Source organism: Schistocerca piceifrons, chromosome 5, assembly GCF_021461385.2.
Source record: "Schistocerca piceifrons isolate TAMUIC-IGC-003096 chromosome 5, iqSchPice1.1, whole genome shotgun sequence".
Taxonomy (NCBI): domain Eukaryota; kingdom Metazoa; phylum Arthropoda; class Insecta; order Orthoptera; family Acrididae; genus Schistocerca; species Schistocerca piceifrons.
In genome coordinates this window covers 254,614,790-254,628,206 of record NC_060142.1, presented here as the reverse complement: position 1 = coordinate 254,628,206, position 13,417 = coordinate 254,614,790, and the positions used below count along the sequence as shown (strand labels likewise).

The window sequence follows — 13,417 nt, the reverse complement described above, 5'->3', positions numbered from 1 at the left end:
ATTTTTTATTATTATTTTTTTGCACTTAGTTAGAGAGTTGTATGTTTATACTGAGGTATATTTTATATTTTCCAGTCTCGCGCTCTCCGTTGGGAAGAGCCAAAAGGAAAGAAATGCAAGATAAAACCCAAAAATATTTAAATTTTTCACCGTGTGTTCGAAAGCAAGCAACCGGTCGTTCAATCCTCCCTTCACGCACATGCCCAATCGCTGCAAGTGCTGCGAGGTACGTCATCTGCTGACGTCATATGGTCGAATTTCTAATCTATTTTTGGGATCTTACCCGATATTTGCGACTCCATGTGTCGTATATTAAATGACTTGTCTCAGCGTCATTTGTAACGCTCTGGGGTTTTCAAGCCTTAATAAGGATAGTCTTATAGAGTTGGGTTGCACTGTAAATTAGTCCCATTATCTATTGCGAAGTAAATAATGAAGCAATTCGTGATCCATTGCAATAACTACAACCACTCGGAGATACTTGTGGGCAGTATATACCTCAACTTTACTGCCACAGATGCGTATTACAAATTACAAAGTGCATGTAGCTGTAACCTCCACCACATTGTGTCACGTGTTGATGCTAATATACGAAAAAAATGTATTTCTTGGTAACATACCCAACCATTATTACATCGATAGTAAACAGTGAGAGTAGTAATGATATTTTTAAAATAATTTAGTTTCACAGATGAAACAGTTTTGAACGATTGGATTTTCACCCCTCAGAAAATATCATTTTAGTCTTCAGGGGGTGATTAGTTTGGAACCACTGCAATACGTTACGATTCAAACAAGTTATAGAAAAGTGGTCCTTGGTGAGGGGTTCATATTATGATGCAGGAATTAACATTCCTCCTACCTAATTATGAAACGCAAATTTATCAACAAACGTTTATTTCATATCATAATTGTAGTAACATTGTGAACAAGTGTAAGCTAAGAAATTCTGGTGAGTAACCAAATTGGATGAAGTTGTCACATGACTTTAAGATAATGGACAATTTCAGGATAGAGACAGGATTTGCTGTTGAACTGCATACGAGAGCTGCGACAGCTCAGAGGCGAATCAGACTGGCGTGGCACTCAGAGAGTGACGCCGTACTGCTTCCAGGTCTCGGCGTTCTTCTTTGTGTACTCGCCCGTGGGGTCGAACTTGGCCTTCAGCTTGGTCCACTCTGCAGGGTGCTTCTCTGTGATGTGCTTCAGGCTCTTGATAGCCCTCTCCAGCTGGCTAGGCGAGCAGGCTCCACATCCCGTCGCCAATAATTTTGGCAGCCTGCCTGTAGATATGTCAAAGAAAATCATGTGAAACAGTCTCATTGCAATTTTTCCACTTACATTTATTATTCTTGTAGATTTATATTTATATTAAAACACAGTATACAATCCACCATTTCATTTGCTTAGCACCATGTACTGACAGTGCCTGTAGTACTGCAGGACCAAGTGTTACTTAGGCTAGGCGCAAACTGAGACGCGTATAGCATGTGTGACGTGACACGACGCTACAGCGCGAAGTCGTGCGGGTGCAGCGCATGTTGCGACGCGTACACCATACTTCGCACGCGCCGACTGGCGACGCTCCGAGCTGACAGAACCGAAGCGCGCGCAACCTTTTACCTTTCTCAAACGGTTTTATAGAAACTATTCACTGGAAATATATGATTTTTGCCTTACTTGTAACGTTATACGTCAGCTTCGTGGCGAAGTGCTCGTCAACTAGCTAATGACCATTCTTATTGTGATGTACACATTTTAGTAAGACATTACGCAAAACTCAAAAAGTTTGCAACGAAAATTAGGGGTCGCTATGATTTGGCGTTTGGTGCATATTACACCATATGTTGCTGCGTATGAAATTTAGCTGACATGCTGAATTTTTGTTTAGGTTTGGGAGGAGGTCTCTATCTGCCTCCGATCTCGAGAAAATGGATCCCATGTAGCGTGCTCACTTCCGATCTCACGCCCTCGAGAATGAAATACTCGCAACATCTCTCGTATCTCCTAAACCGCTTGAGACACCGAAACGAAAGTTTGGTGAATGATAGCACACAAGGAGGAGAGTGTTTTGCCAATTATTAAACACACGGAACTTTCTTATCTATGGCGATATATCACTACTTATACTTCTTTTTTTATTTATTTCACTCCAGTGACTGTAATTTTTTAAAAGTTATCTTCACCTATCGAAACAAGAGCTTCCTAGTATGAAAATAAACATGAAATTTCTTCTTTTATGTTACTGCAAACCGAGACTATGAGGTTTTTCGTAAGCTATTGAGCTCTGTGATTGCCAATTCTTGTTTAATGAGGCACTCCGTTTCGGAATTCTGTCTCAATAGCTGCTGTAAGATGAGTTTGGCAAATTACACTGTGACAAAGGAAAGTGCAATTAAACCATTCACCAAGAGACATGTGGCCGTTACTCGCAAACGGTGATGCTGCTTCGAATGAGAAAAGATTAACAACTCACAAAATAATAGATTGCCAATTCCGTGGAATTTTTGTGGAATTCACGTAACACATCGTAATTTTTGCTCTGAACGACTGGAATGGAAACTTACCAAAGGATTTTATTCCTTCATGCCAGATACTGGTCACTCACCTTCGGCGAATAAAATAGTTGTTATTGAGAAAAATAAACAACTTATCTGTCGCACAACACAATGGTCAGTGTATTGTCAGCAGCGGAGAATAATGCGCGCGACAGAAATGCACAAGCTAACCATGTGTGCCTTGTGAGTTGGAGTTCGAAAAAAATTGTCATGAAAGTAGATGTGCCCTTCTCAGCAGTACATTTCAACAAATTAAATATACCTAATCATAATACTCTTTTGGGATATTCCTACTTTCGTAATAACACAGACCATTTTCTTGATTTGTGTAGCCTGTTGTATAATTAGTTTATTAATGCTGATAATGTGCATGCAACAATTGAAATGCTTTTTCTCATCACGGCGAACCAATTAAAACATTGTTATTTGTGACTGTTTTTCGACTGTTTCTAGCTTGCAGTAGACATATGTTGTTCACATGCATGTAGTACAGTGTGTCGTATTACATTATTACATCCATATCAGAGTAATCACATTGAGACTTCTATACTTCAGATCTCGGACGCTTTTTACCAGGAGCACAAAGGGATCACACCTGTGGAGATTATCACTTTCTCAATTTTTGTGACAGATCGTACAGATACGCCAGAATACTAAGCAGCGAGAAGATAACCTTCTTTTACTTTCCTAGCTTGATTCTTAATCACATGATTTTCCTTGCTTCACTACCCTCTGTCCCTTCTTACGATCTGAAAACATCGCGGATGCATATGATGCAATTCCAGCGGCCAATGGCTCATCAGTCACTGAAGTATGCATTTTTCTTGACAGAAAAAAAACAAAACAAAACTATACAGATATAGATAACAGAAAAGTATAATGTACTAACGAAGAAAGATGGAGCGTTTAAATGGCGAAAAATGAAACACTACCCAAAGGCAATAAAATTCAGTACACAGTAAGGCAAAATTTATCGTATGGGCAATACTACCACTGCTTATATGCACCGTTCCGATGTGAGCATATGTCGGGGCTACGTTTTCGCTTCCCGCCTCAAATTTCCCACGGTGCTAGCGAGGCACGCGCGGCGTGAGAAACTGTGCGTCAACCACAACGCCGCGCGACCTGGCGCAGGCGTGTGTCGCGTCCCAGTCGCGTCGCCTCGCAATTTGCGCGGTCCCATTTGAACCTGCGATATTACAAAAACGCGCGCTGCGCTGCGTCGCGCTATACGCGTCTCAATTTGCGCCTAGCCTATTAGGGTTGAGCACTGACAGAAACGGCCAAGTGGAGCATGCGTTCCGCACAAGCCGCTATCAGCTAAAGCGGGCTGGAAATAGAGTTGTCATGTTCTACAGGGGCGTACATTTAATGCCATAAGAGAGGGCAGAAATGGCGACGGCAGTTCATGATGATCAAAGTGACGGAGCCCTGCAGTGCGGTCAGAGGGGGCGGGAGGTTATTCTGTTGGGGTGAAAACTATTTGAGAATAGTGTACCTTGCGAAAAAGTTTTTGTGGCTGAAGATGGCAATAGGACATGCTTTTAATGAGAAGATGTGTGGGGGCACAAATAATGGTCATCAGTTGCACTTTGAAGAATCCTCTCATGGGAGGAGCGTTGCATACCTGCCACCGAATATTAGAGATATGTTTTTCTTTGTCAAAGTTGTAGCGATCTGGGGGGGGGGGGGGGGGTGGAATTTGGAACTGGAAACATCCGGATAGTCTTCTGAAAGTAGTACGAACTTTACGAACTTTAGGTGATTATCTTCAGATTCATGGCCTGTGTACTGGAAGTAATGTTTTTGTAAAGGCCACTTGAATTCGTCACCTGAGTGCAAACATGGGCGCCATGTGTCCAGAAGATAGTTGAGTATGATGTTAAGAAGATCATCAACCCAGGGATTGTGCAAGAGTACATCCGTATTGGAATTCATCAAAGACATGTCTCGCTGGTGCTCGAGCATCAGATTTTCGTATGGAGAGCCACAGTGGAGAACGTGGCGGTTAGATTTTGATAAGTCTTGGTTTCACTACAAGGAGCGCATGAAGTCGATTCCCTGTAACAGAGTTTTTTTGTTTGTATAGCTCTTGTGGAGTATTACATACACTAAATTACTTCATTATGGGAGAACACTTGACTTGAAATTCTGTCCCTGGCTAGTGAGCAAACAGAAATATTGACTCATGTTGTAACTTATTCTGAGGTAATTAGGAGCCATAGAAATGTGCGACTGGCATATTGCATCCACTGCGAATGCCCAGAATACAATATATATTATCTGTACAGCGGTCGATGCTCCAGTGAGCAGGTCAGTGGTGCAGTTCAACTGCTGTCTTTACGTCAGTATATTATATCTACCGCTAAGCAGTATCAGCCAGTTTTTTGTGCGTGTTGATCTATCGTGGATAGAGGTCAGTCGCCAACCAGCCGTGTATTTTCAGATATTATTTTAATTAGAAAACAAGTTTCGGCATTTCATTAACGCCATTTTCAGCACCTGTGCCCTCCATGTATACAGATCAGATACACTGATATATGCATAATTGGAACCATCAATATCTGGAATCCGAGAATTTTTTATGACAGCTGTGCGCACCTGCAGTCAGAGAAAAGTGTGCTCAGATGTTGCCAAGCTCCACAAAAAATTCACTGCTGGTTTTGCTGACTCCAGTTTAGCGTCTATCGATTTATTTGATCCTGTAACCATGGAGTGCATAGGGTATTGAGGATGGCATTAATCAGATGCCTAAATGGTGTTCTAAATAAAATAACATCTGAAAATATACGGCTGCTTCACAACTTTTCTTTGGTAAAAATTCTTTGCTAAATAATCGTTGTGCCCGCCTAAAAACTGAGGTCGCAGTCTAAAGAAAGTCAAACATACTTTCTGCCAGTCTCGAAATTAAATGTGGGGTAGAATCCGATATTGTGCACTTTATACAGTTTTATGAGAAAAATTTTATTCGCTACTCTTGATAAGCGCGAGCTTTTTTCTCCACTAATGATTCGTGAAACATTAATTTATCTTTTCAAGCAGAAGGTGAAAAACGAAAGCTTCTTTGAACTCAAAGCACTACAGTTATGAAGCCCTATTAAATCTCTTTTATATGGGTGGCGTTTAATAAGTAATGAAACAGTTTCTTTCTGAAATCAATATGAGTTTTTTTTAGGGTTCCAATAGAATGTACTATTCCCCACTCATTCCACTGTTAAACACTGTTTTCAAAATCATCTCTGTTCAATACGACGACCATACGCCACCATACTGTGACGCCCTTTACGCACATATCGTGCCTTTCTCCTCTTCGACGTCGGAGCCAACGTCTTGCTGCGTCAATAACTTCCACATCATCCACGTACTTCTTCCCTCTGAATGCTTCCTTCATTGGTTCAAACAGGTGGAAGTCGGAAGCTGCGAGATCCTGGCTGTAGGCCGATGAGGAGACAGTCTAATGAAGTTTCGTGAACTTCTCTTGCCTGCGCAGGCTTGTGTTGTCATGGAAAGCGAGAAGTTCTTTGTCTTCTTTGTGGTAACGAACAGGCTGATGTCGTTTCTTCAGTTTCATGAGGGTGGCACTAAACACTTCAGAGTGGATCGTTGTTCCATGGGGGAGGACATAAAACAGATTAACCCCTTCAGTGTCCCAGAAGATCGTCGCTATGATTTTACCGGCCGAGGGCACGGCTTTGAACGTTTTTCTTTGGAGGAGAGTTGTTGTTGGACAACTCCATTTTTTGTTTTTTTGTTTCCAGTTCGAAGTGATGAATCCATATTTCATCGCCTGCGAAGATGTTCGAGGAAAAATTGAGACGATAAGCTTTGTAATGTGCAAGCAGTTCCGCTCAGATGGTCCTTCATTGCTCTTTACAGGGTTCCGTCGGGTGGCCAGGAACCTGAAGATCACACACCTTTTAGTCCCCCTACTGCTGGACAAGTGTAACAGCACCGCCAACAGAAACGTCCAGTTGTGTGGCGAGGTGTTTGATTCGATTTGCCGATCACCCCCAATGTGTCCGTAAGCTCGAACATCGCAGGAGTCAGCTGTGTCCGGCCGGCTGACACATGCAGATTGGACAGGTTTATACTACCTTTCGGTGATGATGAGAGACGCGCCGCCCAAAGACTTACCGCGCTTTTGCTTATTACCAAGTCTCCGTTGAAATTCTGAAGGTGCCTACAAGTATCTTCGATGCTCTCGTTTTCCACAAAGAGAAAAAGAATGGATCTTTGTTACCAATGTCATTTTGAAGCCTATGTATACCACAGCGACTTATCAGAACTTTATGACACTACAGGGGTATATATAACGATGTCCCAGAACGATCTCCGGAGTTTTTAGACTGTAACTGGGCGAGAAAACAATGTGTTTCATCCCTTATTGAACGCCCTTCATATACGCTTATGGATTTCTTGATTTTGTTGGCAGGGAATATAAAGTATGCACAGAAAATATTATTAAAAAATCAGTGGTTTAAGGTCAACGCCTTTATAAAAGAAGGCAATAACTATTGGACACATTGTATGGTTTACATGACTGCCAGAATATTTCGATGCTAGAGGAGGGCCAGGTAACAAAAAGTTAGGTGTGGAGTTTCAGTATCCCTTTACCCTGTTCTCTTTGCATACCTTCTATATTTATACTAAATAATGTAGTAAATATTTACTCCGTTTTTATTTCGGCATTTTAAAAAATAAACAACATTTGCAATGGATTCGGTTGAAAAGATGAATCAATAGCATTACTTAGAAATCAGATGTTTTCTCGTTGTGTCCAGTATTGTGAAAGTTATCACAGGTCTTGGAAACTTGGAAGACACTTTCTGATGTGGAGTTCTACAGCCGTTTCCCTATGTTCAAAGCCAATAACTCACTATTTAGCAAATGTAAGAAAAGTGAAAGGCCGTCACAATGAAAATACGTTCCAACATCTTTCCACAAATAGCTAGAGACAGCGTCAGACTTTATCAGTTTGTTGACTGTTGTAAGCAAGGGTAATGCTATCACGCAGAAAATAGTGAGCACAATACAAGAAACATAGAATGAGATTTTCACTCTGCAGCGGAGTGTGCGCTGATATGAAACTTCCTGGCAGATTAAAACTGTGTGCCCGACCGAGACGAACTCGGGACCTTTGGGGGCAAGTGCTCTACCATCTGAGCTACCGAAGCACGACTCACGCCCGGTACTCACAGCTTTACTTCTGCCAGTATCTCGTCTCCTTCCTTCCAAACCTTACAGAAGCTCTCCTGAGTCGTGCTTCGGTAGCTCAGATGGTAGAGCACTTGCCCCCAAAGGTCCCGATTTCGAGTCTCGGTCGGGCACACAGTTTTAATCTGCCAGGAAGTTTCAAGAAACATAGAAATTATAATTAAATAGAGGAACCGCTTTACGGAACAACAAAATACAGGGAGATTCAAATAAAACAATATTGCGCACGCCATTCACCCATCTCGTAAATTATGCATTATAAATGTGTCCCTTCTAAACGAAACGAACATTGTGAAAACAATAGACGAGAGGTAGGTACTTTGACAAAAAAGCTCAGTAAATCAGAAACGTCGAAATAAGATGTCAGACAAATAGGACAGGAAGTAGCATAAAGTGGAACTATCTATTGTAGACGAAACTTGCTCACGTATGTTGCTGCCCATTACTTGCATACAGAAGATAGACCTATATTGAAATATAAAAGGTATTATCGTAGAAAATAGTAGAAACATATAAGGGAAGATCTCCAAGAGCAACAAACATACGAACACAGAAGAAGGTGTCGAGAAAGTGTTCAACATTGGGCGTTTGCACTGGCGTAGAAAGAAGCTGATAATATTCTGTTCAATGACATTCAAGAGTTGGACAGACTAATTTAAATAACACACGATAATCACTTCGTTATCGGAGCATACTTACTGAATGACCTCTCAAAAGGTTTCTTGCAATCTGTTTTCCTAATATTAGAGTTTATCTGCCTGGGTTCAGTTACGACAGCATGTCTAAGATTATTATATCATGACGATGATCTGTCTTAGTGTCGCAGTTATCTGACTTAAGAATGACGTTTGTAGCTCTCGCTTAGTTGATGTACACAATTAAAAAGTCTAAAATATATCTGGGATAATAGTATCACTTGCATCAAGCACCTTGACGTTACTAAGAAATTGTCGGGAAATAATGGCCTGCTAACTACAGTAATGGAGGAAATACTGCAATTACTGATAAACGTTAAAGACGTTGCTATCACTAACGATAACCTCAACACGATGGTAGCTCTAAACATCACTACATGTCTGTAGAGATTTATATCAAACGAACGTTGCGAAGGGTGCTGTGCAAACAATGAATTAAAGCCCAATATTTTTCTAAATGGGAGTCGTTAGAATTAAATGCTGGATAGGGCCACATTGACCTATCTCAGCACATACAAGCCTGAACTACGTCCGTCAATTATGCCCAGACAAGAACGACCTTCAGTTGAATTCGTTCACCTGGGTATAATAGTCATGCGATGTGAAGAAAGAGGAGCTGGTGGACGTTGAAGCTCCAGGAAGAGTGCGGTGACGGCTGTGTTTCGAAGCAGGCATTCCCAAAAAGTCAGTTTTCGTTTTTCGCTAATTGTCTCAAACATAATCTTAAATTGTCCCATTTAATACTCATTTTGTATACTCTATACAAAAATTTTAAAATCAGGTAAATGGTAGGAAGAAGTGTCAATGACACGACAAGTATTAAACCAAGGCTTTTGTCCAAAGGTTTGCCAATGGAGAAATTAAGGGACGCATAGAATGCAGGTTGTCTTCTTCTAATCGACGAATTATTGTTGCTTCAGTTTGGAATTGGGCAACAACTTTGCCATTAGGGTGGTTGTACGATTAAATAAATTAGAGTCGCAGGTAAATTAACAATATTATACTACTTAAGTATAGGATCAACAGCTGGACCTTAAAACGATGCAGTAATACTTAATACTGACCAACAGGAAGTGCCATAATTACTTTCATCGGAATTGTGCCTTTGAAGTATACGTAGGGCATTGATATTGTACGAAACGTCGTCGTACAAGACTATCCGAGAGGAAAGGAAACATCTGTACACTAACATGTATGAAAAGAATCGTTCACTTTAGCACAAACAACTTGACACGGCGAAGCGAAGGAGATTACTGCAAAGCTGATGGAAATTCGGTTCGCCGAGAGAAGACGCATAGATGATCCTCTTTTACATAGAAGCGATGATCGTGCGAAAATTTCAAGAGAAAGTCAAAAATAGTTTGCAAGAGGTGGAAACTGGGGAGGTATCACATATTTGGCAGGAAACTAATTCATACAGCACTGTGGATTATATGGGGGTGCGAACAAAATACAGTATATAAACCAGGGAAGTAGAAAATGACGTGATTATCCAAACTGTCACTGATTCTTTGTTTAGATTAAAGCAAAAGGCGAATTGTAGGCCCTATGAAACTTTACCTTAACTGCTAATAGTATTTTAGCAGGAGATGAAATTTTCAATATGTTAGAACACTTAAATGCTATAAGTTAGTGTAACATTGTTGTGACCAGGACAAAATAATACGTCTTCTTGACATCACGTGATTTGTCTGTTGTAAACCTGTTATTGCTCGTAGTGGAACACAATGCCACCTGATTCTGATCAGGCATCTGACAATGAATAATAAACGGAGTCTCCTGAAGAGGTACCATCAACTCTGTTAAGGAAACGGAACAGAATTTGTAGCTATTAATATCCAGCATGATTTAGTGATTTTGCATATCAGAGTGCTACACCATTTTCCATGAGCGTATTATTTAATCCAACATCTGTAGCTTCCAGGAAAACGGGAAGAGAGGTTTGACGATGGTGAACAGTGTAAGAAAGAAGCGAGAAAGGAACAATACAGAATGAAGTTTAACAACCGCACTTACTTTTGATCTCCTTGCCCTCGGTGGTGCACTTCCCATCATCTGCATCGAGCATGCACTGGATGTAGGTTTTCAGGAGGCGGTCGTTGTTGAGGATCACGTCCACGTTGAAGTTGTCGAGCTTGTCTTGCCGCGCGGCTTTCGCCGAAATGGCAATAGCAGCCACGAGGCAACAGTAGAAGATCAGGTTTCTGGCCATGACTACAGGGGCGCTTCGCACAGACTGTGATTTGCGATATCTGATGAGCTCCTCTTTATACCTCCGCTCTGACGAATGAATGCATGAAGGGGTAACGAGGTATCGAGGTGGGGCGCCTTGGGGAAGAACTAGCGCTCGCACCTACGATAAAGCGAAATCTCCATGGGTGTTTCTCAACTCCCGAGACCTTGAATAGGCAGTTCTCACTGTATTAACTCACGTCCATCCTGCGGTATGGGAACCAGCAGAATAATCGACACTATTAATGAGAAATACATGTAGCGTGGTGCGGTTTTCTTAAATATGCTGAGCACTTTGCAGTTACTTTTCATCACAGAGAAAAAGCACCAACGACAGTGCCATTATCTTCCACAATTACATTAATGTTATTTTATCAGAGTTAACGGAAAACGTTCTATGTGAAAGTAGCCATAGCTGAATCGTGTTCAGCAAATTTCATCTCCATGGAAGGTGAGATGTCGAACTCTATGAGAAAAGATCAATAAATTGTTCTCTATTAACAGCAGGAAAATTGCGTACGGGAATATCATCCAGGACAATATACGTGTTAATATGATGAAACATGGTTGGCCAGATTCGTGTAAAATCTCCAAACACCGCAATAAACGAACGTTTTCGGGGTATACTTTGTAGAGCAAAGCGGTATATACTAATATCTGTTCTAGACTCAGCATCACTATGTACTTACAAAGATTGATGTAAACGCGAGGAACTGTTTGTAATTGGCATGTTTTTTGTCAAGAGCGACAGAAATTTTCGTTTTTTCTTAAGTGTACAGCGACAAAGATTTTGTATTTTTGTTATTGTTTGATAGAGCAAAATATATATGTGTAAATTTTAGTGAAAAGTAAAGCAATTATTTTATGCCTTGTTAGAGTGTGTTATGACTCACCAACTAATCTATGTCCTAATTTCTGTTATTTTGTTACGGGGCCGTTGAAGAACGTGGATGAGAAAGGAGTTAGAGATGATAGCATCTTCTTCGATGAAACTTGTCTGAAATTAGAAACTTGATTCTGAAAATTATAAGGTATCTTTATCGGTTTTTATATATTCTTAGGCGCAATCGTTTCGGCTAAATAAAGTTATCACTAAGAAAGCATCTCGTGCTATTTACTTCAGCAGTTTGTGGTGTTACGGAAAACGTTCATTGTGTGGAGATCTGTGACAAATATATTGTGCGAAGCATTCATTTCATATTGTTACATTCGCCCGTAGTGCATTATCGAACCATCCAGGTAGGTTTCATCGTATCATGTGTTCACTGACCACATGCTTGATGAGTGGTTCAATGCAGGATACTATTTGTTTACGACTGTCCAGTACTACAAATGTTCGTAGCTGGTCACCATTTAAATATAAAACCAACTTCTGTAATTTTATTGTATTATAATAAGTAGCTGCGCATTGCCATCCAATACGCTAACAGTAAATAAATTGAGATCTGTTATTATAATTGCCATACATTATCACAGTGTGTCCAGGTTCCATTTTTCTCCATGTAAGTCATATAATTCAGTCAGAAGACAGATTCCGCAAAACTAAGTTACTTTGTGTATGTTTCTTGGAAACTCAAAATTATTTTCTCGACATTTATTTTGAGTAAATGGAGCTTCCGAAGGTCAGTTAATTATGATAGACGCCACTTGCTTGTGTGTCAGTGTCACTCTGTCCACTAATCATGTGGAGTAATACCCGAAAACTTGTAGGACTCCCTAGAAATGCCGTAGAAAGACAGGAACCCACGCCCCACATCCCACATTGAAAGTGTATGTTCAATAGTTTGAACGCCTTGATTGCGTGTTCACTGTCTGTTGTGGACGTAGGAAGGGTGTGGTTTCTGTAAATCATTTAGAGTGACAAAAGATTTAATTAGCACTATAGTCTCTATACTGAGCGAGTGTGTTGCTTTATGCAATGTAGAAGTCAGTCATGCATCGATACTGAAAAACTCGGTTGTTTTTTTATCTTCCAATATCTTCATTTGCTTATTTATTTATTGTTCCTTCATGCCTTCTGTCTCTATTTATATAATAAGTTATGTTTATAAACTTTTCCCTCGTAGTTCTTACGAAGTTATTTTTCAACTTAGTGACTGAAATAATGATATTTTTACTATAGCAGTAATAATAATGAAGCAATAGTAAAAAAGGAAATATGTATACACCGACAGGAATAATCGCAACACGATAAAGTAATTAATGTTAAGTTATGAAATATCAGAAATAGTTTTGTCTAGGTATGTGTATAACTTAGAAAGATCACAGGTTAATACAAACTCGAGATACGCCAAAGCAACTGTGAGGTACTGGTACATTAATAACCGGTGTAACCATCAGATTTTGAAGACAAGCAAGCAAATGCTCTTGCATTATGTTGTGCAGGTCGCAGACGTCAATTTCAAAAATTTCAAGTTTGTGTGAATTCTTATGGGACTTAACTGCTAAAGTCATCAGTCCCTAAGCTTACACACTGCTTAACCTAAATTATCCTAAGGACAAACACACACACCCATGCCCGAGGGAGGACTCGAACCTCCGCCGAGACCAGCCATACACTCCATGACTGCAGCGCCCTAGACCGCTCGGCTAATCCCGCACGTCAGACGTCAATTTGTCGAATGGAGTTCGTGACTACGACACTTGCTCTGTCAGTACAGGGACGGTTAATGCTGATTGTTGATGAAACTGGAGTTGTTGTCCGATTTTGACCCATAT

At 40.5% G+C, this 13,417-nt stretch overlaps 1 protein-coding gene across 1 annotated transcript; it reads right to left on the bottom strand.

Moving 5' to 3' along the window:
* Window positions 1-927: 927 nt before the first annotated feature.
* Window positions 928-10,692, bottom strand: LOC124798099 (ejaculatory bulb-specific protein 3-like). Its single transcript, XM_047261349.1, has 2 exons — window positions 10,484-10,692; window positions 928-1,283 (listed from the first exon to the last, which is right to left on the bottom strand). The coding sequence occupies exons 1-2, from the start codon at window positions 10,677-10,679 to the stop codon at window positions 1,087-1,089; spliced, it is 393 nt and encodes a 130-aa protein (XP_047117305.1). The 5' UTR covers window positions 10,680-10,692; the 3' UTR covers window positions 928-1,086.
* Between the last annotated feature and the right edge of the window lie 2,725 nt (window positions 10,693-13,417).

Bases quoted from the DNA above. Each gene is read 5' to 3' on its own strand.
- LOC124798099 (XM_047261349.1), bottom strand. From the start codon at position 10,679: ATGGCCAGAAACCTGATCTTCTACTGTTGCCTCGTGGCTGCTATTGCC. The intron at 1,284-10,483 runs GTAAGTGCGGTT...ACATATCTACAG, and splicing joins CGAGGGCAAGGAGATCAAAA to GCAGGCTGCCAAAATTATTG.